At 45.3% G+C, this 26628-nt stretch overlaps 1 protein-coding gene across 30 annotated transcripts in view; it reads right to left on the bottom strand.

Moving 5' to 3' along the window:
* Nucleotides 1-26628, bottom strand: part of MED12L (mediator complex subunit 12L) — a 315757-nt gene that overhangs the window by 225360 nt on the left and 63769 nt on the right. For all 30 annotated transcript variants that reach the window (XR_011527248.1, XR_011527249.1, XR_011527252.1 and 27 more), the window contains 6 exons: nt 23569-23738; nt 20768-20878; nt 19482-19748; nt 15976-16125; nt 15123-15222; nt 14668-14804 (listed from right to left, as the gene is read on the bottom strand). Coding sequence is in view for 24 of the 30 variants with exons in the window: in XM_070576341.1 (XP_070432442.1) it covers nt 14668-14804; nt 15123-15222; nt 15976-16125; nt 19482-19748; nt 20768-20878; nt 23569-23738 (935 nt within the window). In the remaining 6 variants the exon portion in view is untranslated. The remainder of the gene's footprint in view (nt 1-14667; nt 14805-15122; nt 15223-15975; nt 16126-19481; nt 19749-20767; nt 20879-23568; nt 23739-26628) is intronic.

Below are 26628 nucleotides of genomic sequence, written 5' to 3'. Positions count from 1 at the left end.
GCGGCAGGAAGCAAGCAGGGAGTAGGTAAAGTTTTAACACTTTCTTCTTATTTTCAAAAGGAGCTCTGGGTTTCTTAATTTAAAACAAGAGAAATAATTCAATGAAAATATATAAAGAACGAACATAACATTTAAAAAAGAAAACCAATTGGGAGGAATCCCTGCCTGGATTCAGTCTAATCCAGAGAAAAGTAAAATTACAAAAGTCAACCCAGCGAGGCCCCACATGCTTAGATTTAGAACAGCAAAGGGAATAAAAGCAGTTACCCTAAAAATACCGCCATCCGCTTTTAATAAGTTAATCTAGTTAGTAACACACGTCACGTGCACGCTTTAAAAGGTTTTCTTATTTTCTTCTGCATCATCAAAATAAGATGAAAATATGCTACAAAAGAATAAACAGTTGACTCGCTCAACTTAAGTAATAGGTTCTGCTTGACCTAGAGATGCAATGAAAAGGACAGATAAAGGACAGACTTCTTTGTAACACATCCAGATGTGACCACTGGTTTCGGGCAACGTGCTAGAGAACAAATCCTAGGAAGGAGTCAGTTCACTTCCGAAAGCTCTTACTGAGTACCCAGGATATGCAGGGCACTGAGGAAACAAAAGTTTAAAAGACCTGGCCCCTGCTCTCAAAAGTTCACCTTCTAGAGGGAAAAGAAGAAAAGACAGCTAATCATAAAGCAATAAGACATCCTGCCAGTGTGGAGGAGGAAGTAATGACGCCCAGGCACCTGCACCTACATGTCTCATAGGTGGGAGCACCGTCTGCCTCAGCTTACAGACACCTGAGATCTCAACCTGAAGACAGACAGGCCTGTGGGCCACCCGCTGCAGCTGTGGTCTCAAATTGTCATTATTAGGAATTAAATGAATTAAGGAAATCAGAGGAAAATGCTGCTGAAAGACTGAGTTTTTAAAATAGAAAATTTTATCACAGAAATTTTCCTGTCTTCATATTAATTATGCCCATAGAAAATTGTACATTTCAAAATCTATTTTCAACCAGTACATATTTTCCAATACTGGTCAGATTCCCACAATGCAAAGTGCACTCCTTTCTGAAGATCAAGTAGCCTGTCACATGGTGCGGCTCTTTCCTGAGGACACTGGCACGGTGGGGAGAAGGAACAGGCAGGGTCTGTGCCTATTATAAAAGAGACAGTAAGATATTACAACGGAAGTTTGATGACTAAGGTCTCAGAAAATCACACTGGAAAATCAGGTCATATTATACCAACCTGAAAGCAGCTATCTCTTGCAATATGAGTAATTACCCATTTATATATTTGGGTCAAAAAGCATTTCACTAGTCCTTTAGTATTGAAAAAATGTTATAAAATAAAATTTTGTAATTTTAGCATTATTATTCAAAACAACCTTCCATTCAAACGTTCCCCCTACTGTATTTACTAGGAAGTGTTGGTTCACATTTTCAGTGGTTTGACCAAGAGGCCTTTTCTAGATTCTACTAATTATCAAAAATAAGAAGGGTATCCTGCTTATTTAACTCTAAACACCAGTTCCAGGGGACACCCCATCACACGTGTTCAGCGCGCAGACAGACAGACACCCACGGCTCATGCTCCCGCACACGGATGCCCCGTAGCCTCGACGGCTCCACGTCAATCAACCTTTAGGAATTAGAGGATGGCTTCCATTTGCCGGCCAGATGCCATCTAACAAATTCATTCAAATAACAGTCAACAGGACATCATGATTTCAAATACGTACATTGAAATGCATTCTCATACTATAAACAAACTTCTAAAAGTATTAAGCTCCCTTTTTTTTAAAACTAATAATTGTTTATTAAGTGAAATAAATATTATTTTAACACAGAATAACTTCAGGCAAAAATCTGAGGTAAGTTAGTAGTTCAAGATATGAACTAAATACAACCCCTGCCTTCAACGAGATGGCAATTAAGTAGGACAGACATACATGTATATAAATAATTTGGATGCACAAAAAAGGAAATGAAAATGATCTCAGAAAGTCAACAACATTTAACAAGATCAGAGAGAGAAGACTGAAGGGAATTATTAGATGTTTCTTTTAGAAGGTGGCTTTCAAGAAAAATCCTGAAGAATGAGTTAAATTTCAAAACAGAGATGAACAAAAGAACAAAAAAGTATAAGGCAGGCAGAATAATGCCCCCCGTGAAAGACGCCCACATTCTGACCCCAGGACCTCTGACTATGTCAGCTTAAGTGACAGCAGGGACTTTGCGGTTGTGATGAAGTTAAGGCTCTTGAGGGGGATCATCCTGGGTGATTCGGTGGGCCCAAAGTAATCACAGGGGTCTTATAAGGGAAAGAGGGAGGCAGGAAGAGTCAGAGAAAGAGATGTGACAAGGGAAGCAGAATTCACAGTCAGGGAGAGACTTGAAGATGCTGTGCTGTTGGCTTTAGAAATGGAGCAAGGGGACACAATAAGGAACGCAGGTGACTCCAGAAGTTGGAAAAGGCAAGGAATCGGGTTCTCGCCTAGAGCCTCCCGAGAGAACACAGCCCAGCGGCCCCGTGACGGCCAGAAAGACCACAACCTCCACAACCGCTGAGAGCAAACGTGTGCCGCTTTAAGCCTCTGAATTTCTGACACCGTTACAGCAGCAATAGGAAACAAAGGCATAAAAAGTAGAAAACGTGGTTGTGGTTCAAGGAATTACAGGAGCAGAGGACTGCTGGGTAAATGGCAAACATAGGAAGGCTACAATGCAAAATTTCAAGTCGAGGGAAAAAAAGTTTGATGATCACACACTGAAGAGAGTACCATGAAACAGGCAGTAGCCTCATTCGTTCATTTTCTTATTAATTCATCAGTAAACATGTATTAGCACCTACAACTGCCAGGCCCTCTTCTGGGTACCAGATATAAACAGATTCTCATGGATTACTCTGTAGGAATAAAAATTGGTATTTCCCTTTTGGATGTAATTTCTCTTCTGTAACGAGAGTCTTAAAAGTGTTCATATTATTTACTCCGATAATTCAATCTCGAGAATACAGCCCAAGGAAATCATCTTAAAGCACAAAGACATGAGTGCCCCAGGCATCCGTGAAGCGTGCTGCGGAAGCAGTCCCCACCCCAGCCCCAGGAACAGACAGTTTCCCTCTGAGAGGTGAAAGAGGCACATAATGGATCAAATCAGAGAAAAGCGGGGCGACCCAACAGGGAGAAAGTGGTCCACACAGGTGGTTCACAGGCGGGAGAATCTGTCTTCAGCAGTGGAACTACGGGAATTTGGGGGGTTGTTTTGTTTTTATTTCTATTTTTCCACAGGCAAATCCTGGTATTTCGATATCTAACTAAAGATGTGTAAATAGCAAAGGCAGATGGGAGAGGCTTGCCCCAGGATGCAGGAGTGGGAGGTCAGAGGTGCCGAACGGCCAGTGAAGTCAGACCAGCCCTGGGACAAGGTCTGCCCCCCGTTCTCCCTCCCTCTGTGCTGACAGCTCCTCCTGCCCCCAGGAGGCTCAAAGAGGGGCTACCAACCACAGGATGCCCGCCCTGCCCCCCCCCCCCCCAGCTTTAATGGTGCATCAGAACTCAGGGTTTTGACGGGAAGACTTCAGGCAATTCGTTGAACACAAGAAAAGAAGAAGTCACTGTAATAGGCACTTATTAGGTGCACTGCTCTGTGTGCAACCTTGTACAACATTCTGGAGGCCAAAAGAGACCAACCCTGACCAAACGAAATCATCTGCTTCTATTCTGATCAAAAATCTGTTTTCCAGAATAGCCTTTTTGCAGTATTTATTGCTTAGTCATTACTAAACCAAACTCTTAGCACTTATAACTGACCAAAGCAGACATAAAAATTAAAAACCAAAAGTTTGTTTTTTAAGTAATTTTATTGGGATTATAATGGTTTATAACATAGTATAATTTGGGGTATACACTATTATTTATCAGTTTCTGTATAGACTGCATCGTTCTCACCCCCAATAGTCTGATTTTTATCCATCACCATATATATGTGCCCCTTTGTCCCTTTCGCCAACTCCCCAACCCCCTTCCCCTCTGGTAACCACTAATCTGTTCTCTTTATCCTCGTATTTGTTATCTTCCACATATGAGTGAAATCATGCAGTATTTGTCTTTCTCTATATGGCTTAAAAATTGAAAGTTCTAGATCTTAAATGTAAATCTTTTTAGTCGCTTCTAATGAAAATTTAAAATATAAAATAACTTAGTATGTACTTAATTACTTTCAAAATCGCTAATAAAAATATCTTTGCAAATTTGCAGGTGGTAGTAACAAAGATAATTAACATTCACTGAGCGCTCACTCAATGTGCAGTCAGCCACTGCAGCAAATGTGCTTCAGGAATTCTCTTGCACTCTGCACTACGTACCAGGTGGTTATTTTACTATCCCCATTTTACAGAGAAGGACGCCAAGACAGAGGGACGTTCAATAACATGGCCCAGATCACTCAAGGAGCTGAAGGAGCTCTTGCCACAACACAACTCTTGGTAAATGGACTAAGTAAGCAGAGCAACACAGGTGTGTCAAACGGACCCGGGAAGGTAACGGGGACCCTCCCCCAGGGCGCACACGGCCGTGCGTGAGCCCCGAGTTCTCTGGGTTCTTCTGCCTCCACCTGGGTGTTTACAGCCTCCGAGTCATCTGCTCCCTTGTGCTGTGCTACTTACTTCCGTATCACATGCCTCTGTCACAACTTACTTTCGTGGTTATTACATCTCCAGCCACTGGCTTCGAACATCCACTAGGAAGGGGAGACACACCTCTGAGAACTACTGAAGGAAAGTATCACCATCCCAAACACACAAAGGAGCGAGGTCTTCAGGGGCAGTAGCAGGCAGCTCTCCATACTGGTACTTTATAGTGGATAGTCAGAAGGTGTTGAGCCATCCACAGCACGCGCCCCCTGGCCTGTAACTATACTGGCAAATTGGGTACACAAGAACCAGAGACAGAGAGACAGGGAGGCACGCACATAAAAAGGTCAGAGAAAAAAACAGCAAACTAGGGGGTCTGAATCTGAGTTCTGACCCCGGCATAAACTGAAACACGTAATCATGGCAATAGCAACATTAACAGTTGCACATTTCCAACCACGGCAGGGGTAATGTGCTTCACAAACATCATCTCAGTCTCAACAACCAGCTCTGAAGTAGGTGTTGCTGTTCTCATTTTACAGATAAGAAAACTGAGGCCAGAGGCACAGAGATGGAAAGGGCAGAACCAGGACACCTAATGCCACAGCCCAAGCTTGCTGCTGCCCACGCTGCTACTCCCATAACGCGTGAGTCAAGATTGCCAGGAGGGAGCACAAGGCGCATCGCGGTATGCGGAAATCTCCAAGTGGCTCACAACCCCAGGAGGCCTGCTGCCTGGCCCCACCCCACCCAGGCACCGCTGCCCACTCTTCCAGCCCTGACTCTGCCTCTCTAGGGACCAGCCAGACCTCTAATCTCATTGACACACAGAAAACAAAACCACAGGAGCGAATGACCCAAAACTTCCACCTCCAGCACTTGCCTGACTAGATGCTCATATAAGGCAGGGAACTTGTCCTTTTCATGGTTTTATTTCCAGCATCTACCACAGTGCCTGGCACACAGTAGCTGCAATAGATATTTTTTCATCAAAGAGTAGAAGCAATATACTGTTTTACACGAAACTAAAGGAAAAAACAAGGTGGATGGGGGTGGGGGGGAGTTTCTATCTCGTCCCCCTGCCCCGACACACAGATGCGCTTACTTAATACAGAAAAACATCTCACTGAGTCCAAGAGTCAGGCGTGAAACACTAGAAGCATTCCCATTCCTAATGTAATGAGTCGAGGATGATGGCCTCAGCACCATTACTGAGTATCACTCTGAAAGATTTAGTCAATGGGAAGAAAAAGGAACAAATATTTGAAAGGATAAGGCAACATTTCTCCAGTTTACATAAAATGATGATCTCCCCCCACCACCCCAGAGAATTGAAAACTTTATCAGAACTAATAAGAGAGCTGAGCACCATGACTAGGACAAAATAAACCAGCAAAAAGAGATGGACGATATTAAGCAGTGAGGGGAAAAACCCTGCAGAATATTATGCAGAATGCAGTCCCATTTATGTCCTTCAGGCTGTTAGGGTCATTAGGGGTTCATATACCTTCACCTGAATGCTCAGGAGAACACCCACAGGACAAGGACCAAAGTGAGCACCAGTCACAGCTCGCGACCATACTGCGCATCTGTTATATGAGACTTTAATGACAATCCCATGACTGCTGAGCAAGATAAGGCCTGAAGGTTCAATAAGCTGCTAAATGTCTCAAAGCTACGAGGTCACGACCTGAGAGTCAAATCCAAGTGGTCTAGCTGCACAGCAGGGTCCTTAGGCCAAAACGCCCCCGTCCTGGGCAGGAGAGTGGGAAGGGGTCCGAGCTGCGGGCTGAAGGGACTTCTGATACCAAGAGCGTGCTCATGTACTACGTGATACCAATCACAGGGAGAAATAACTCCTGCAAGGAGAACAAAGGCAAGGACGAATGGACACTGAACTCAAACCTCAACAAGGCCCCTCAAACAGCAGCGCTGCTCACCTGGCCTCCTGAACTTGGGACACACCCACGGCGGGAAAATACTGAAATCATTAATTCTGTCGCACATAATCATTACTAATGGTGCTATCTACATCTACAGTAACGATATTCCTGACGTGAAGGAAGCTTTTCATCATAGGGGGATCTGACACCCATTTTTCTCCTGGGGGAGGGTGGGCACAAACCTGCTAAATTAAGCCCAACTCAGTCCCCCAGTAACTAGTGTCTCTGGAGGCTAACCAGGTCTGCTCTCCTCCATTTAACAAAGGAGGGAAAGAACTGGCAACTACACCTGAGAGGCAGACTTCCTTCAGAAATCAGAAGCTACTTGGTGAGATTGTTTGCTACCCTAAGAAATGTCTTCATATTCACCGAGATTATACAACAGCACCATAAAAGGGAACGGGACAAATCAATGACCCAAGACTGCAAGCCACAGCAAACCAGAAGGACTTGAGATCAGATACTGAATAAACTCTTCAACAGCTCTTCAATCCGGGACTCAAAGGACATGTTTATAAACGTAATTAATCACTCCGGGCCAACATTAAAGAAAATGGTCGTAACGGGATAAAAACATTATTCACATTACAGCCCCCATAAAGAACAGGAAATAATATGTAGCGATATTAGCTAGTCATATGTTTTGGAACCCAAGGTACCTTACCAAGATCTGGATGAATTTCAAGAGTCACATAAGCTAAAAATTGGTCTAAATTGCTAAGAAAACATAAGCCTGTTGTACATGGTCACAAACAGTATTCCCAACAGAATCACCATATAAAGTAATAAGCTGTACTACGATTGTTAATCACAAACCCCCAAGATTTATTACTTAAATAGCATTCATTTTTGAAAAACCTGTATCTATATGATATGTACATTTCCAAAAGCTATTTGAGACGGGTGTGTTCTGATGAGCAAAGGGGCAGACTTCCTAGTCTCACACCCTGAGAATGAACACTGACAGCCTTCAGGCCTCGTGACATTTAAGAAACAAAACATACACCATGAAAGCAAAAATGACTTCCTTTTTTTTAAATCAGTAGTTAAAAATAGCACAGCTCTGACTTCTGACAAGAAAAGAAGTAGATATGCAAACAAAATTAAAACAGCTCCTCTGAGGATTTAAATCAACTAATCGTCATTAATTTGCACTGTGCCCAAAATGGATGGGCTATCCCTCCGTTAAATCGTCAACATTTAAATAATAACACGAATGGAGAAAATAGTTTTGAGAAATATGCAACTGCAAGATAACAGAAGTCACACATGAGATGAATTATTATTACAAAGAAAATCCCTCTGAAGGTTCCTGAAAAGTCCACGTCTCTCATACTGAAAATAATGAAAACACTAGACTTCATTTCCAAAAGCCATGACCATATGGTAGAACAAACTTCACGGCCTGCCGTTTACGAAGAATGAAGGAAACCTACAGATAAGAAGGGAAACACCCACTTCTAAAACATGGAGCCAGGTTCTACTCACTTGACAACCAACATTGCCCAGCCAAGAACACGTGCTTGGCAATCACTGGTGTTCAGCAGGTGCAGTGGTTCCATGAGTAAGGCCACTGTACAGACAAAGAATGATCCTGGGGGAGCGGAGTAAGTAGTCCCAGTTACTTGGCAGCAAATCCAGGATTAAAATCCAGATCTGAACCAGCCTCGAGTCTGCGACCGCCTACACAAGCCAGCCTGCTCAACCTGAGGATTCAGATTTTCCAATGTAAATATTGTTGACTATGTTAAAATCATCAAACAGGCTTTTACAAATCAGTTAGAGATTATTCCTGCAAACAAATGTGCCAATATTAATATGTGGAAACTCTTTATGGCAATTATAAAGGTTTTTCCTTCCTTTTTCCAAAATTCTATGTGACGCTTGTTTTTCCAGCTGTAGTCACCTGAAACAAAATGATTTTTTTTTAAAAGAAGTGGTTTCAGGAACAGAATGTCTAGTTAAGAGCGCTATTCTGGAACCACTTGGCATTGCAGCCCCCTGCTCCCTCCCCAGGGAGTCAGGTGTGAGCCTGGACTCATCCTTGCCAAGCCTTGGGTCCCTCACCTGTAAAGCAGGAGATAAAAACATGTTTAAAGCCTGTGTCTCCCCAGCCAGGGGAAAATGAAATGAGATGACATAACACACTTAAAACAGGACCGAGTGCTTAAAAAGTACTCAAAAGCAGGTCAAAGAAGAGAAAAGGCTTGTATACACGCTCAAAAGCAAACCAAGAGGCCCATGCCCGTCTACACGGATTCATGACTGGCCTTCGCAATCCCAGCCGAGGCTCAGCACCTGCACACGCCATTTTTCCCCCATCTATGTTATTAACATAACTGCCCTTTTACTAATAGATTTATCTTAAGAAAGAAGAAAATGGTAGCTATTAAAGACTAGCAATGCTCCCCTTGGGCGTCCAGTCGGAAACAGTGTAACTGCTGAGGCACAGGATGCTCGGCCGGGCCGGCCCCAGCGGCGACCACAGTTGTGACCGTCAGCATGCGAATCGCGGCGGGAGACCGGCCATGCATGTCTCCCTTGTTTGCTCAACTTCTGCCTTGTGTGGCTCTCTCGAGTCTTGGTTTGGTTTTAAACAGTAACTGAAGATCTCTCTTTACATTAAACAACAACAACAACAAAAAGAACACAACCATGAGCACTTGAAACCAGCAAGACCTCTGTTACAACAGGCGGCCCCCTCCCCCTGGGCAGACACTCCGACCCAGCCACTGCCCTACGGAGGGGGGGCCTTTGTGACAATCAGAGAACAGAAAAAGCCTGCCGGATCCTGGTGTGCATGCGTCATGGATTAGGGGACTGTGTGATGGACAGTGGGACCCAAGGCATCTGACCCCTTCCACCTCTGCAGAGTTTTCAATGCCCCCCTAATGCCTCAGGCAGTAATAACAGAAGCTGGTGTTTACCGAGCATCCATTCACATGCCAGACACTATAGATATTTCAATGTTTTATCGATATGGTTTCATGTCACTTTCACATCGTCAGGAGACAGAATGCCCATTTTACAAAGGAAGTAACTGAGACTCATCCAGAGTAAGCGAATTGTCCTTAGTGCCCCTAAAGAAACGCACTGAGTTGCAGGTTCCACAGCTGAGAGCTGTCAGCCACCCTCCACCTTCACCTGCAGGCAGTCCCTCCTCCACCTCGACCTGAACCCCAGGTACGACTGACACAGTGTCCTGGAGATGTCAGGACAGCCCTCACCCCCTACCTTCCAGGTCCCTGTCCCAGCAGCTTCCTTTTTTTTTTTTTTTGAGGAAGATTAGCCCTGAGCTAACTGCTGCCAATCCTCCTCTTTTTTTGCTGAGGAAGACTGGCCCTGAGCTAACATCTGTGCCCATTTTCCTATACTTTATATGTGGGATGCCTGCCACAGCATGGCTTTTGCTAAGCAGTGCCATGTCCACACCCGGGATCTGAACCGGCAAACCCTGGGCCACCGAAGTGGAATATGCAGACTTAACTGCTGTGCCACCGGGCTGACCCCCAGCAGCTTCTTTATGAGCCCCAAACACAAATTCAGTAACCATCTCCTGAGGACCTGTCAGTCCCCAGGCACCATGCTGGAGGTAGGTGACATACTGGTGAGCAGAAGAAACAGAGAGCCTGACTCTGGAGCCAAAGGCTGGCGGGACAACAAACACAGCAGCAGCCCAGCTGCAACAGAAACCGAGATCCTGTGTCTCAGGGGTGCCGGTCAGACGGAGCTCTTGAGCCACACTGACACAGAGCAGGCACGGCCCTGCAGGCCTGGGAAGACCGAGGAAACCCGGACTTCAGGCCTTTGCATTCACACACTCATCACACCTCTTCAGGGAATGCTTCCTGAATTTTCTAAGCCTAGAACAAATACAAACAACAAATGTGTAGGTTTTCAGGGTTTCAGTGTGTGGCAGTTTGTTTCCACAGCAAGGAAAGAGGAAATGCACCCCCTGGAGCTGTTCTGGCCAGCTGTGTCCAGGGCAGCTGCTCGGGCTTTCCATGAGTCAGGAGAAAGTCCGCTTCTCAGGGCACCAGAGAGAGAAGTGAAAAGGCAGCTCCTCCCGCCACTTTAGACCGTCCCTTCCATCCACATCCCCAGGGCACCCAAAGAGTAGCTGCCTCTCCCCTCACACTCAATACACACAAGGAGAGAAGCCAAGAGGAATGAAGTGGTCCGGAGGCCCTGAGGGCGGAAGGCACACCTCCCTCATCCTGCTGCTCCGTGGTGAGGTCAGCAATGTGGCCCCCACCTGTAGCCACAAGTGACAGATTCGGTCAGGGCTTGCAATCAGGAAGTCCCCACCCCCACACCATCACTCCTTCATATAGATGTCGGGCTTCTCTGCTTCCATCACCCAGAGTAGAAATGGTTCTGAAACACCAAAGATGCAGAAAAGTCAGGAAACATCGTATAAAACAAGGCCCAGGCATGGGAAAGTGACAGACGTGCAGCCTGGCCCGCAGAGTGTTTTCAGATTGGCAAAGTTTACATACAAACCTTGACATCCACGTTCTCCCGAAATGCTGGATGATCAGGTAGCAGTGGGTCTGCAACCCCAAGCAGATTCCGAGACAGGCTTCCTATTCAGAAAGAACATGCCCATCTCCCCAGCACCTGGGCCGCCACCCTCTCAGTGACCCCCTACACAGCAGCCCACCTTTAGTTTACACTGCCCGCCTGGCCACTGTGTGACACGAGCCTCTGAGGCCTGTCCTGAGCGATACGATTTTTACATCTGACACGACTGAATGGAAGAGCGAGCAGCACAGATCTGGAATAAGCCAACATCAAGGGCTCTGAGATCTGTTCCCACCTCCCTTCCCACAGCACCCAAGCCTGACACAGAGGCAGCAGCTAAAGATGGGGGGCGGCAGGGAGGGCTGAGGAAGGACACAGTCCAGGTGGAACGGTAAAGGCCCACCTGTCGTGGGGCCCAGGCCCGGCCCTGCCTCTCACTCCCCTCACTGAGGCCCAACCACAGGGCAGGACCAAGGCCTCAAAGGCCTTCACCCCGTGCATTACTGTTTTCAACGAGCTTTCCCCAAATGTGGACACTGACTCCACACACAGGTCCAATCCTCAGACCCGGGCCCCATGCAGACAGCTGCTCTCCCCACTCCCTGCAAGAAAGTGGTGAGGACTGGGCTTCCCCTTAGCAGTTCCAGAGAAAAGGGAATTGAGGATGCTGAAGTTCAAGCTTCCCGAATAGCTGTGGGGAGCAGGCCGAGCCCAGGCGCACCTCACACGCCTTCGGCAGGAGCGGCCTCACATCCCTGCAGCAGCAGAGGGGGCACTAGTTCCATTATCTGTCACGTTGTCTAAGGCCTAACGCAAAGTATGAAACCAAAAATGAGAAGCACAGTTTGAAGAAGCGAGATGTGTTTCTGAGTCCTAACCACACCACTTTACACAACTCCTTCTTATCAGAGAATTATGGCTTCATCATACTGGTTCTTCCAATATGACATTAGCAATGATTGCTATCTTATCCTAACAATAACAGCTTCTAAAACCTATTTCGATAGTGCTGGATAACTCTCAGGTACAGCTCCACAGCTCATATATAAATTCCAGAAATGCATAAAGAGACTCAGCAAAGACGAGGTAGAGAGAGAAAACAATGTCATTCCATATATACACATACCGACCTCGATACACACACACACACACACAAAGAGATGCCAAAGTCACATTGTAAAAATTAGCTTGAAATATTTCAGAACGATCTATGCAGTTATTCCAAAAGATTATTAAGAAAAAGTGACCAGTCTGAATTACAGGTTTAAGATGTAGTTTTTGTCTTACTCATAAAACAGCATAGTAACCACAAAACCACCACTCACTCACATCAGCTCTTTCCGGAGTTGAGTCAACATTTAATATAATTCCTCCCAAATGGGCGAGGCTGACGTTCCTGCCAACGAACCACGATGCCGGAGCATCCAGGATGCTCAGCCCTGAGCCCACGTCGCCCTCTGGTGGCAGCGCCGGCTGCATCTGGGAAGCTGCCCATTCCGAGGAAGCTTAGAGCCACTGTCTCCACACAGTGCTCACAGCCCCTCTCGGCTCAGAGACTTGTCTTTAGTAAACACTCTCCATATACACATATTCATTTATAACTTCTATGCCTATACGACCATGATAATTATGTTCACTATAGAACTTAGACAAAACGGAATTGCTTAAACTGTCAGGTTTTCTAAAATGCAATCTAAATAAAAGTGCTATAATGTCTCCTCACACTGCAGTGGGTCATCCATCTCTAGTATCCGCTCAGGAGACAACTGTGCTTTAGAAAGAACCTTGCAATGTGATTTTACTCAAAGATATCAAACACCATTTCCGCCCTCGTAAGACACAGTTTCTCTTCGGAGTGCTTGTAACTTAGTCTCTGCGGGCGAAGGACACGGCAATTCTGGAGGCGGCCCAGCTACTCACTGGAGAGTCGCAGAGTCAGGCTACCCACAACACTGACGCGGTTTTGATGGACCTGTTGGAAGTCCCACCAGGAAACAATGCGGCCTTTACTCAACACTTAGTGCAAGAAGCTTAGCAATCCAAAAGGACCCCTTGAATTCTGGGTGTCCCTACTTTCCTTCCAGACCTCACTTCTATGGGTTAAAGTCTGAGCACTCTTGAAGCCGTTTATCTAAGAAAGTCTTTAGAACAAACAGACAGACTTTCAAGTTTCCATGCTAAAGAACACAGTCACACTCTATCCCGCGTCAATAAGCAGAGAATTATGTCGACTTGTCCTCAGGATGCTCCACAGAGCACTGAAACACTTCTACCGCGACTCACGATGTGCCAGAAAACGTGCCCAGTCCGCACCTCACTCAGCCCTCGGACACCAACGGTCTTGAGCCTTATCTTTGAGAAGCAGGGGGATGACTCACAAATTATTGCAAAAAAGAGGAATAACCTGCAACAGGTTCACATAAAAGCAGGTGAAGGAAAGGTTTTTGGTTGCTGTTTTTGTCGGTTTATCTCTTCTTTCCACACACACATTCTCAAAGGCCAGTATGAAAACCTCTGGAGGCGGGCACCATGTCTTAAAACTTACCTCTGCCTCCCTGGTGCCTAGCACAACCTGGATAGACCACAGGCACTTTCCATTGGGCAAAGAGGATGAACTACTTATCTCTCCCCAAATAAGGTTGAGAAAAAACATAATTGAAAATCCCATGTTTGTAGAGCAGTTCAATAATGAAACCATCTATTGCTAGGAAAGCATTAAGATAAAAATTGTCTGTGATGGTTTAATTTTATGTGTCAATTTGGCTAGGCTATGGTACCTGGTTTTTTGGCCACACTCCAGTCTAGATGCTGCTGTGAGGGTTTTTTAAAAAATGTGAGTAACATTCAAATCAGTAGACTTTGAGTACAGCAGATTACCCTCTATAGTGTGGGAGGGCCTCATCCAATCAGGTGACAGCCTCAAGAGAAAAGACGGGTCCCTTGAGGAAGAAGGAATTCTGCCTCCACACTGCCTTCCGCTCTTCAGCTCCTCCCTGGGGCCCAGCCTGCTGGCCTGCCCTGCACATTTTGGATATGCCAGCCCCCATAATCCTGTGAGTCAATTCCTTAAAATAAATAAACACTTCTTTCCCACACTTACATAAAATACATATATGCTTTTTCCCGCTATTGCTTCTGTTTCTCTGGAGAATCCTGTTTAACGCCTTGTCTACGGATTTTTAAAGATCATGACCACAAGTATTCATTCACGGCTCTCTTATGTGTTAAATACTAAAACACATTCCCCTAAGTTAAAGTCAAACCATTATATAAAGTCCAATCACTAAATGAAGGACATTATGCTAAAACTAAAATGATGGGGAGTGATGATAAAGGGGCCAGGAAAACTCTTCCCAATCAATATACCTAGGTAGACCAGCCCAACGGACACCTCCTTTGAATAACGGTGGGTCACTTTAGTCTAACAAACAGAATGACTGCAGGGTGTAGATGCTTTTCACAAGATATTATACTTCTTAGAATAGGCTTCGTCAGAATTTGCTGAATAAAAAAGAAGAAAATATGCTAAGAAAATAAAAGGCAAAAAGAAGAAGAGACATATGAAGTACCTCTTGGTTATCTTTGTTTTGGTGGGCCCAGAAAATCTTATGATAAAGTGTCTCCATCGAATTGCTGGAATCGGTTCGGTCAAAACAGTGTCGGTCCAACACTTCCAATGTGTGCAGAACACGACTGATGGTCACCCCTAGATGCAGAAATCAAGCAAGCAGTTAAAGAGGGCAGACAAAGCCAGAGCAGCACAGTGCAAAACCATCGTTACGTGGGGCAAAAGGACTTTTAAGAAATTAGCACTCAGCATATAAAAGAATTGCCAACGACACCAAACCTGACATTCTAGACAGCCAGAATCTAAGGGTCACAGACTGAAGAACATCCTCAAAATTCACTAGGCGGCTTTGTCAAAAGGCATCCTCGTTCAGTGTGTGGACCGATTTACACGAGTCAGAAACACAGCATCAAGTCCCGCATTCAAAAGCTCGCCTTCTTCCGTGGTGTTCTGTACCTGCTGTCGACTCTTGGCACTTGTCAAAAGACCACCGAACTTCCACCGCACGGCCTCTTTGTTTTATCTGCTGTTCGACCTCATAAATCCTTGCCCGAACCTGAAAGATAATCGCTTCTAATTAACTTGTGCTTGGAAAGCCACAGCGGCTGTCTAAATCACGTCAGGCTTTTCCAGTGAGCAGGGTATCCTACAGTGAAGTGCAATCTTGACTGCACGGTAGGAAACTTAGCCTGTTGCCAAGAAGTGCATTTTAAAATTTACAACGGATGATTCAATGCCAGTCTCCAGTAATAAACGCTCACAAAAATATACGCTTGCAAAAAATCTCTACCAGGGAAATTTTTTAAGACATCATATGGAAAGGTGGAAGTTCTCAGACATCATCTTTGAGCCATTCTTCTATGTATGAAAGCAACTAGCCATGTTTTATTGATTTTATTAAGAAAAGTGCTTGTTAAAAAAAAAGGGATCTTGTTCTAATTAGTCACGATCCTATGGTTCAAGTTTATTACGTCTTTGAACCAAATAACCCAACACTAATATAGACAAGTGACAGTTATTAAACATCAGTGACGACTACCAAGGGAGCGGAGGCCGTGTTTTACAACCACCACCACAGTTGCTGTCCGGGGCAAGGAGGGGAACTCTGCGAGAACCGCCCACCCAGGGGGGTGAGCAGAACGGGGGCAGCAGGATGACCCGCGGCTCCCAGAGGCTCAGTCCCTCCCAAGGTCACCTAGAGAGAGGAGGGCGGAGCTGGCGATGGCACCCAAGCTCTGAGACGCCCACTAAGCCCTGATGCCTGTCAAGAACGAAAAGGCCCATCAAGCCACCGGCACGGAAAGTCTACCTGCTGATTGAAGGCCGTGTTCCCGCCCGGCATGGGGAGGCTGGAGGGCGCCACCTGCAGCAGATCCAGGGGCGAGCCCGGGTTGGCGCTCTTACTGTCGTTTGTGGAGTAATTCCACACCAAGGCACTTGGGCAACAGAGAGTGACAGTCTGGAAATAAAGCAGGGAGATCCAGACATTTAGAGACAGGGGAAAAGGGTGTCCACGGCTTAACAGTAAAAATGACACCTTGTCATAACCATTACAGCTTCCTACCAGTGAGTGCAAAATATGAATGTCTTACCCCATTCTCACCTTTCCAGGTGATAAGACAAAACCAAGATAGTTATTAACTTGAAAGGAGGAAGCAGAGCTGTTAGAAATTAAGGATACTGTGATTCATTAGCTACTGTTGCAGCACAGGAAACCTGGGAAGCTTAACCAAACTGCAGTAATCACCGCTTAAAAACTGTCACCTAAAACAATTTTTTCATGCAATTTAAGAAATGAGATGGAATCAGAATATGCAATTTCTAAGGTTATAAAACCTAAACGAGTTTTTTGCTTTTTCAAACCTCTCAAGTAATGCTAAGTAAGTAGCTTCATAAATGCTGGGCAGGCGGTAACCCTGGGCCGGCAACTGGCAAACTCTATAAAAACCCAGATAGCAACTGTTCTAAGCTTTCCTGGCCAGCTATAGTTTCCATCACATATTCTTCTTTTTTTTGCCTTAATAACTCACTGAAAACGTAAATCCCGTCCTCAGCTCCTGGGCCGGGTGAGACTCGCGGGCTGCAGCGGGCCGGCTCCTGCCCTCGACCCCTGCTTCACACAACCAGCGTGCACGAAGCACTCCCTGTGCCACAACAACCCGTGAGGCAGGGAGTGTCGTTCCCCAACCGCACAGAAGAGGAAGGCGAGACACAGAGACCAGGATGGGCCCGAGCTGATGTCAGCACACACGCCCGACCCCCACAGGAATCCCGCTGCCTCCTACACAGATGACATATTACAGCTCGCACCTGAGGAAGCACTTTCTCGGTGCTGAACACTGTGCTGGAAGCCTTCAGTCACCACAGCCCTAACCCTGCAAGGCAACGAAGCAGGAACTGTCACCGTCCCCCACTCACTCTTGGGGAACAGAGGTTCAAGATCACTATGTGGCAGAGCAGAGGCAAAATGCAGGTCTGTAATGTCTCTAAGGTGTGGGTCCTAACCGTTATGCTATCGTGCCACTCAACAGCAAAGTAGACGAGCTTAGAGAATAAATGCAATATTTCCTTTTTCTAAAACGCAAAATTAAATACAAAAAGACTAGATTCTGGGGTCTAGGAGACATCTTTGTGGAAACCAGATGGCGGATATAAAGAAGATCAAGTCCCTGAACCCCACCAACACATCTGTCCCCATTGGCCCACATCCCTCCCTACTTGCTCCTGTTTGGGACAACATGGGGTCCTCGTCCCCTGGCCATGACAGAGCTGCTCCCTGTTCTCCCAATTCCAAAGCCCCACATCCAGGCACTGACCCATCAAGAGCTCCTCCTCCCCTGTTCTCAGACTCTCCCCTACCAGTTTATCCTCAGCTCAGAAATATGTTCAAACCTGCCCAAGAAAAAACAAAGTGTTTAAAAATCTCACTTGCCCAGCAGCAGTCTCTATCTCTTCCCTTCACAGACATGTTTCTCCAAAGAACAGGCAGCATTACTTCTCCTCATTCTCATCACTCCTCAACCTACCTTCATCTGGCTTCTCAGCCACCATTCAGGGGATCATCAATGACCAGCATATTGTCAAAGACACTCCAGCCATCCCCTGACCAGACTTCCCCAATCCACTGAGCGCTGCCCTCTACTAAGGTCTCTTTGAAACTCTCTGCGGTACCCAGAGAAGCGGTGTAGCATGGTGGAGAGAGTGTGGACTCTGCATCCAGACCGTCTGGGTTCGAACTCTGGCTTTGCCACTTACTTGCTGTGTGACCTATGCCACTATTTCATTATTAGTGTTACAGGAATAACGCTGGTTCCTGTCTCATAGGATGGTTCTGAGAACTAAATGACTTGGTATATGTTACAACTTAGAACAGTGCCTAGAACATAATAAACGCTATTAACATGATTACACGAGAATTCTGACAGTATTACTCTTGTTATCATCTTTGATTCTGTAACAACACTCTCTCCCCCTTCTTCTCTCCGGTGCGGCCACACTTTCCTGGTCCCCTCTGCCCTCTCTCAACCACTCGTGCCCCTCACATCCACAGGTCCTCCTCACTAACTCTTCAGGTAACCTCACCTTGGGGTTCTGACCAGCCAAGGGACCCCGAGTGATTCAAATCAACGCATCTGCAGAATCAGACATGTACCAACCTCTTGAAAATACCCACTTGGAGCCCCTAAGAGATTACACAGTCCACATCGGAACTTCCTAGACTCTTCTGAACTGATCCCTTTGCCTCGTCTCCCCCACCTCCTCACTCCCACAAATATTCCTGCAACTATGCGGGAATGCCCAAACAATCTAACGAAACCACACAACTGACTGTGTCACTTCTCTGCAACAAAGCCCTCCAATGACATCCCAATCATAAGGCCCACGGGGCCCATGCCCTGGGCCCTGCCAGGTTTTATAGCTCCCGCTCCATCAACACCAGCCAGCACACAAGGTGACTGATCAGCCTCTGGGTCTTTTCCCAGGCTCCTCTCTCTGCCAGGAACACTCTTAGTACCTTTACTTTTAACTTGTATTACAAGTGCCGCTCAGGACCTCTTCCGTCAGAGAGCCCCCTGAGCTGTAGGCTGGACGACAAGTTCCACTTCCCAACTCCCTCAGCCCATGAGCATCCTCCATCGGCCGTCTTCACAGTACATGGAAACAGTCCATTCACAAGCCTGCCTCCCTGACAGGACAGTAAACTCTACCAGAGTCGAGACCATGCCTCCACGGACAGCCCTGTCCCCAAGCCCCTTAGTAAAGAGCAGGACACACGATGAGGCGAGAACTGGACCTGAGCACTGAGCTGGGCTCCTCTAGGGCAGGGCTGTGTCTCAGTCCTGCTGTACTGGTCCAGCAGCCGGCACGTCACTGGATGCTCAAGGACCACACAAGCAATGATGCCTGGCAGATGAACACAGCCTGATAAGTTATTTGGATTTTAAAGAAACAGAGAGAGGAGGCAACCAATTCAAGACTGAGGGAGCTACAGAACGCTGCATGGAGAAGCTGTCCTTCCAGAAGAAGAGATAAACAGCCCACTTACTCTGTGGTTCCCAGAAGGACTTTTAATCATTGAACTCCCTCACGGCCCTAATAGCAGACAACTACAATAACGGTCCTTTAGATGGAAGCAACAAATCTCGTCTTAGCCTGATCCAACATAGGGAAATAAAAACATGAAATTTCAATCTATAAATCAACTTGGGTAAGGAAAAAACTAGAGCTGCGATGTGAAAGTTGAAGATGTGAGTCTTGACACGATTGTTTCCCACGCTGAAATTTAACATGGAATAACAGGGGCCAAGGACTTACCTGCAACATACAACTAAGTCCGTACACCAGGGGGCCGTGCTGCGCGCAGGAGAGAAAGTCCGAGAAGGCCAGCTGCACGGGGCTCATGCCGGGGCCGGGGGCGCCGGGGCTGGGGGCCCCGATGCTCGAGCTGCTCGGTCCGATCATCATGTGGGGCGAGTGGGCAGCAAGGCTGGGGCTATCGCTCAGCAGCAAGGCAAGGCGCCGGGCACAGAAGTAGGCGAGACGACGAGACAGGTAGGCCGACTGGACAAACTCATCTGAATACTGAGCAGCACAGGACACCAGACAGACGTCAGCCACGTCTCTCACTACTCGGCAAAACAGCTACGTCAATGCAGGCTATTTTCACTTAAAAATAAGAAAACCTTCAAAGGTACCGTACAGACCAGTGCTGTCCAAGGGAAACATAATGCAAGCTGCATACGCAATTTTAAATTTTCTAGTAGCCGTTTAAAAACTAACAGGTAAAATTAAAAGAATAGTGTAATTTACTGAGCCTGATTTATTCAAAAATGCTATCATTTCAACATGTAATCAACACAAAAAGTATTAATGAGATATTATATGCTCTTTTTTCCATACTAGGTCTGAACCCCGGTGTGCATTTTACACTACGAACACATCTCAATTAGTACTTGTCACATTTCAAGGGCCCAAGAGCCACATCCGGCTAGTGGCCACCAGAACGGACAGCACAAGGTCAGACCATCTCAGGGGGACACAGGACAGCAGCTTGGTATAATCTCTACGAGGGTTCCAGGGTGAGAGAGAGAATTACTTTTCACTGGATACTCTTTGATGTTGTTTGAATTATCAAATGCACATATTACCTTTCCAAGATTTTATTTTCTTTAAATAAATTTCATCCAGATAACCTAAATTTTAACAGATCTTAGACCGTGATTAAAATTGGAAGCTTCCATCCCCAGTGGCTCTAAGAATGTCAAAAGAATGTAGAAGATCCTCCATATCCTTAAAAAGAGACGATTTGTCTTGTTTTCCCAGACATTTGTGTGAATAAAGAGACAGTATTTAAAGAGCTGTTCACTTAGCTCACTGATGGGAGAAATCAGGATGGGCGAGAATAACTAAAAAGGACGTGTGGATAAAAACTATGATCATGGCCAACACACATGACTGCAATAGTTGTAGATGCCTCTTGATCACTTCCTGTGGTGGAGCATCAAGATGTTTTTTTCCTTCCACTTCTACTTAATTAATCATTCTTATCAGACTCATTTCTTGTCCATAAAATCAGCTGGCGCACGTTACACGTACCGTACCTGCAGCATTAGTGGTAACAAGAGTTTAAGAAGATCATCATCCATCGGTCTGATCTTCTCTAAAACATCCAAGATCCATGTCAAATATTCGTGTTTTTCTAGCATTCCTTCCTTCAATGAACAAAGAAAAATTACACTAACAATGGTAAAGCAAAGCCAAGCAAAATTCAAAACAGAGCACTGCTATGCCTCGGTGCAACGTCACTATTATTGTTTCTGGTGCTGTAGGAAAGCACGGGCTTGCTGATCACAGCCAAATTCCAAACAAAATAAAGAACTAGTGTTAGTTTGTATAGTTGGTTTGGGAGTTTTTTTGTTATTTTTGGTTTTTGGTAATCTGATTCTTTCTAAATGGAAAAAAATTAATTCCAATGAGAAAGGAAATTTGGAAGCTTTCAGACTCCCCGGGCATGTCAAGCGCCTGGCTAATTTGAGGAGGGCATGAACTTACACTCACAGGAGGACACGTGACCAGTAGTGGTAACTGTGAAGAACACAGGCTCCCGTCATACCATCATCTCCACGGGAGGCTGAAAACGCCACGAGATCCAAGCCCTCGTAACAGCCCCTAATCTGGCCTAAGAGCATTTCAGATACTATAACCTCCCAATAAGATATAACCTTAAAAATCAATAATGGTCTAATGAACTGTAACATAAAGAAATGAAAGGAATTTATAATAGTGTATAAATGCTCCAATGTAACTTACACCAAAAAAAGAATAACACACCCACAAATTTCCAAAATGCCCCAGAGGGTGGTATAGCCCCTTGAAATAAGTTTTGTTTTTTTTTTTTTTAAAGATTGGCACCTGAGCTAACAACTGTTGCCAATCTTCTTTTTTTTTTTTCCCTGCTTTTTTCTCCCCAAATCCCCCCAGCACATATTTGTGTATTTTTAGGTGTGGGTCCTTCTAGTTGTGGCATGTGGGATGCCTCCTCAACGTGGCCTGATGAGTGGTCCACACCCAGGATCCAAACCAGCGAAACCCTGGGCCGCGCGAAGCGGAGCGCGTGAACTAAACCACTCGGCCACGGGGCCGGCCCCTCGAAATAAGTATTATTAACATTTTCATCTATTGCCTTCTTACACACACATAAATACACAATGCTATTACGACATTCCATGCACAGCCATACTTAATGTCACATTACAGTTTTGTATTACGATTTACATCATGAAAGAATCTTCAAAATAGAAACAAAAAGCTATCTTTTCTGGGACAGGCACTTTTATGGCAAATCTGGTGATAACCTTCGTAATTAATATGAACTCCCGCTTTGTTCCTAGAAAATTTTACATATCTATGACCCACCAGTGGTCCACCAGCACAGTTATCAACAATTCATGTGAAAACACACTGACAAATCATAGTTTCAGTATTTAAAAGACACAGTGACATCACATTGACATGACATGATGTCAGGGTATTCACTTGTGGCTAATTTCTAATTCTCAAAATGCTTAGAGTCAAAAAGAATTAAAAGGTTAGTCACAGAAAAAGAGCAACTTAAAATTTTAAGACCAGTAAAGTGAACTTTAAGTTAATAAAGAAATAGATAAAATGGAAGTTTGTTTTAAAGTATGAGAGATAGTGAATATAAGGTCAAAAAATAAAGAATCTTCATCAACATGACTTCCAGCGACTATGTAATGTCCATCTTTAACACTGTCCTTCTGTCTATAGACCCACACGCTTATTTCTGCACACGGATGCCTGCAGGTGTATATACCGAGTTAGTTTCACATTTCAGAATACGGCAAATTAAAACAGAATGAACTTTAAAAATTTTAACATTAATGTTCCAGTTAGATTCATCAGTTTAGGATCTAATTGCTTCCTACAAAAGAAATACTGATTTCAATGTTCCTAATATATTAAGTAATCCTCCCAAAAATATGAAGCATGCTGAGAGAGACTTTTTCAAAGACGCAGACTAAATCCTCAGCTCCACGGAAGTCATACAAGCTCAGAGCGGGCACCGAAGCCGTCTCTGATAAATGGAGCTAGGATTTGTAAGTGTTGTTTTTATTGACTTCAACCGAGCAATGCTACTTCCCAAAACGACCAGGCTTCTTCCGACCTTGAGCTCTTAGAAAAAGCTGCTTACCACGTGGAAATTATAATTAAAGTTCTAAGAGGGGAATTTAGAAACCACACATCCTTTCTACCCCCTTCCTCTTGATCGAGACAGCAGGCAGTGAAAGTCCACGCTAGCGACCCCACTTCAGCTGAACCCGCTTCTCTTCCTCCCGGCCAGGGATAAATGTTGAGGCAAAGAATAGCACAAGCGCCCTCTTCTGGTCAATGCGATTTACAGCAACGTGTGCGGAGGAGAGTCCCGTCATCTCTCAACGCCCTGACCCAGGGCCCTCAGCTGCATTTAAACGGCAGTTGAACCAAATCAAGATGACCTCACTTTGGAAGTAACTAAGCTCCAGAGGAGACCTACTACGAGATAGGTCGCATCAGCACAATAAATAAAATATATTTACTGAATAAAAATATCCAATTTCTGCAAAATAAAAAGTTTAGAAGGATTATATTCAATCGTGCAATTACAAAGCAATTAATGGCTTTAACAGAGGTGACATCATTGAAAGCTGGAGATCAATATGTAGCAAGAAGCTGTCATCTCAGGACAAAGATGTTACCTTGAGTACAGCTCAATGTGAGAAACGGCAGGTTGCTTTCTCTGAATGTACTGATTCAGACAAAGACACAATGTAACCCCCCAAAACTAAAGAATTTGCTCTCTTAAAAACACACAACACCGCCTGCAGTCTCATGGAAAGGGTACCTGGAACAGGTGAAAGGCCAGCTTTTCGTTATACTCCCACTGCTTCATGGCCTGCTCCACATCTGGCGGCACAGGGACAGGGCCCTCGCCCGCGCTGGAAGCCACGTGGTAAAAGTCGGAAATCTTGGCCAACTGCTCTCGAAGATATCTGGTAGATATCTGTGTCCACTCTGCATTGAAAAAAAAATTCTAAATCTCCAGACACAACAGATATAAGAACAAACTTTTTCTTCCCCTTTCTGATTATCTTAAGGACATACTTATAAAACCAACATCGATTACATAAAAATGGTTTTGGCACGTGCAAGCCCTGTTCAGCAAAGCACGCTTACCCCAAAGCCTGTAACTGCGTACTACACGCTAGCATAGTGCGGCCCGCCCCTGACAGCCCGCTCTGCCCTGGGCCTCTGCAGCCCTAACCTAGGAGACGAGATGTCGCAGTCGAGTTAGGTGCACCTGGTGATCCTCTGAGTTAAACAACAGTTGGCATAATGAACATCACAGACACGAGCAGGAAACAGGACAGTGGAGGTGAGAACTTCAAGAAATCTGAATTCTCCACCAGAATTCAAAACCCCCAAATGCAGCTCTGAGGGTATGTTTTCCAGGCCCCAAGTTGGGTTCAAACGTGCCTAAGATCTGTCCTGTTCATGTCCATCTGTAAGAGGACCAGCCCCTGACAGCATCCCCGCCTGCACGCCCCAGCTCCTGCAGGGGCACACGGGCAGCCACCCCACATGACCAGCGGGACTGCAAGGGCTCTGCTCTCCCCAACCAAGCCAAGAGGCCTCAGCACTCAGTGGGAAAGAGGAGTGAACAACACAAAGTAGGAGACTGGAAAGGAACTAGAAAAAGTAGCATTAAAAAAAAAAATCACTAGGGGCTGGCCCCGTGGCCGAGTGGTTGGCTTCGCACGCTCCGCGGCAGGCCGCCCAGTGTTTCGTTGGTTCGAATCCTGGGCGCGGACATGGCACTGCTCATCGAACCACGCTGAGGCGGCGTCCCACATGCCACAACTAGAAGGACCCACAACGAAGAATATACAACCGTGTACCGGGGGGCTTTGGGGAGAAAAAGGAAAAAAATAAAATCTTTAAAGAAAAAAAAAAAATCACTAAAATTATTCAAAATGTCTGCCAGAGGGGCACAAATTAAATCATTCTGTTGCCTCTGGCAACCGTGAGCGATGCGATGCCAACTGTAGCCCATTCTGTGGATAAAAATGTAATAAGTGCATGCTCACAGCCAAATTTCCCCAAGGATTAGCCAAACGGCATTTCAGAAGAAACCAGCCTACTGAAACATTACCCCATGATGCTCTTCTCCCATTATTTCGGCAATCGGTTCTCCTACCTTATTTTTCCAGGAACCGATTTTGACAAAAGAGTAAAAACTAAACATCTGTTAGGGATTGGGTGTTTTGCTTTTATTTTTTAAGTACTGTTAAAATTACTTGACAACAGTACCCAGAGATAATGACTGTTAAGTTTTGGTCTAAATCACTTATTCTAATTGTGTCTTATTTAAAATTAAAATTCAAATGCACGTTAAACTCCAGTAACAGCCACCGTGAAAAGATGAACAGATCCCAGGTCAGCCTTCTGTCCCCAGCAGAAGGGTTTTCCAGGAAGCACCAGCAGTAGCAGATATTATCACTAAAATTAATCCATCAGCATTAAAAACAAAACAGTCAATTATCAACGTCATCGTCTTCTGGGGCCCCTGGTATGGGTTAATAGTCTCACGACATTCTCTTGTTCAACAAAACAGAGCGCCAGCCAGCAGACGAGTCACGTTTAGCTAAGAGCTATAATAAGCAAAAACAGAAATACCGAGGACCCGAGGCCCAGCCTTTGTGCGCCAGGCCCTGCCATTAACTCATCACAGTGCGGGACCAGCCTCGACAGCCCCGCAGAATACTTCAGCCTGGAGAGCCAAAAAGAACACACATTCACACACCCTGACTTTGTCTGGGGTGTATCTGCTTTTTAAGATTGTTTTTTAAAACACAGAAGAAAAAGGCATATTCACCACAGAAAATTTATAAGCAGATACGAGAAGAAAAGAACACCTGTACTCCTGTCACTCCTCATCATTACATGTTTTCATCTTTGTCTTTTCTTCTTCCTTTAAGTGTGCTTGAATGTTTCCATGAACATATGCATATCTTTAAAAAAACTTGCTGAATACACCATTTCACAATCTGAACTCTTGGAATTTAACCACAGGTCTCTTAGTGTACTTTAACTTGAACTGTGTTTAATCGACATTAAGTTATATCAATCAGACAGATTCAGAGGGCTGGGACAAAAGACAGACTAGAGTGTAAGAAACTAGGACGCACACAAAATTTTCATTAAAAATTGAAAACAGAAAATAACAAATGGCCACTAGGACTGTACTCCTTAAAATTATTAGGATTCACTGACACCTCTCATGCGGAGTTAGGCTTATTACTTAAAACAGGGAGCAATGGGGGCAGCAGGGGTTCTGAGCCCTGGGTGCAAATACAATCACAAGGGGGGTCTTTTCCCCAATGCCAGTGCCTTGGGCCCCACCCACTGGATTCTGATTGAACCGGTCTGGGGTGGGGTCCTGGGCCCAGGTCCAGGTGATAAAAAGAAAACAGAAACAGATAAAGGCCAGAGAGAAGATGCAGGGAGGTGCAGAGGGTTGGGGGTGGGGGGTGGTGCTCAAAGGTAGGAAAGATGCAGAAAGTGATGGCGGAGGCCACCCTAAGAGAGGACAGCTCTAAACCCAGCAGCTCAGAGGACGTGGCTGCCTCTGCAGTTGGCTGATGTCCAGTAGAACTTCAGGTCCATGAAGCCAGATTATTAGAAAGTTTATGAACACAAATGGTACTGAGAGTGGTGCCAGAGGTCAGGCCTGAAATGACTGGTCCTTATGACAATGCTGTCTTAGCATCCTAGAATCCTACAGCCACCATTCCTTGTTAATGCCTAACCCCAAAACAGATTGGGGATCAGAGGTCACGTGCTTCACACTAAGGTCACACAGCTACACCACAAGTACACAAACCAGTGTAAGATGCCCACTCTA

This window comes from Equus przewalskii, chromosome 15, assembly GCF_037783145.1.
Source record: "Equus przewalskii isolate Varuska chromosome 15, EquPr2, whole genome shotgun sequence".
Classification (NCBI taxonomy): domain Eukaryota; kingdom Metazoa; phylum Chordata; class Mammalia; order Perissodactyla; family Equidae; genus Equus; species Equus przewalskii.
The sequence above is the reverse complement of the archived record's forward strand: the minus strand, read 5'-3'. Positions and strand labels throughout refer to the sequence as shown.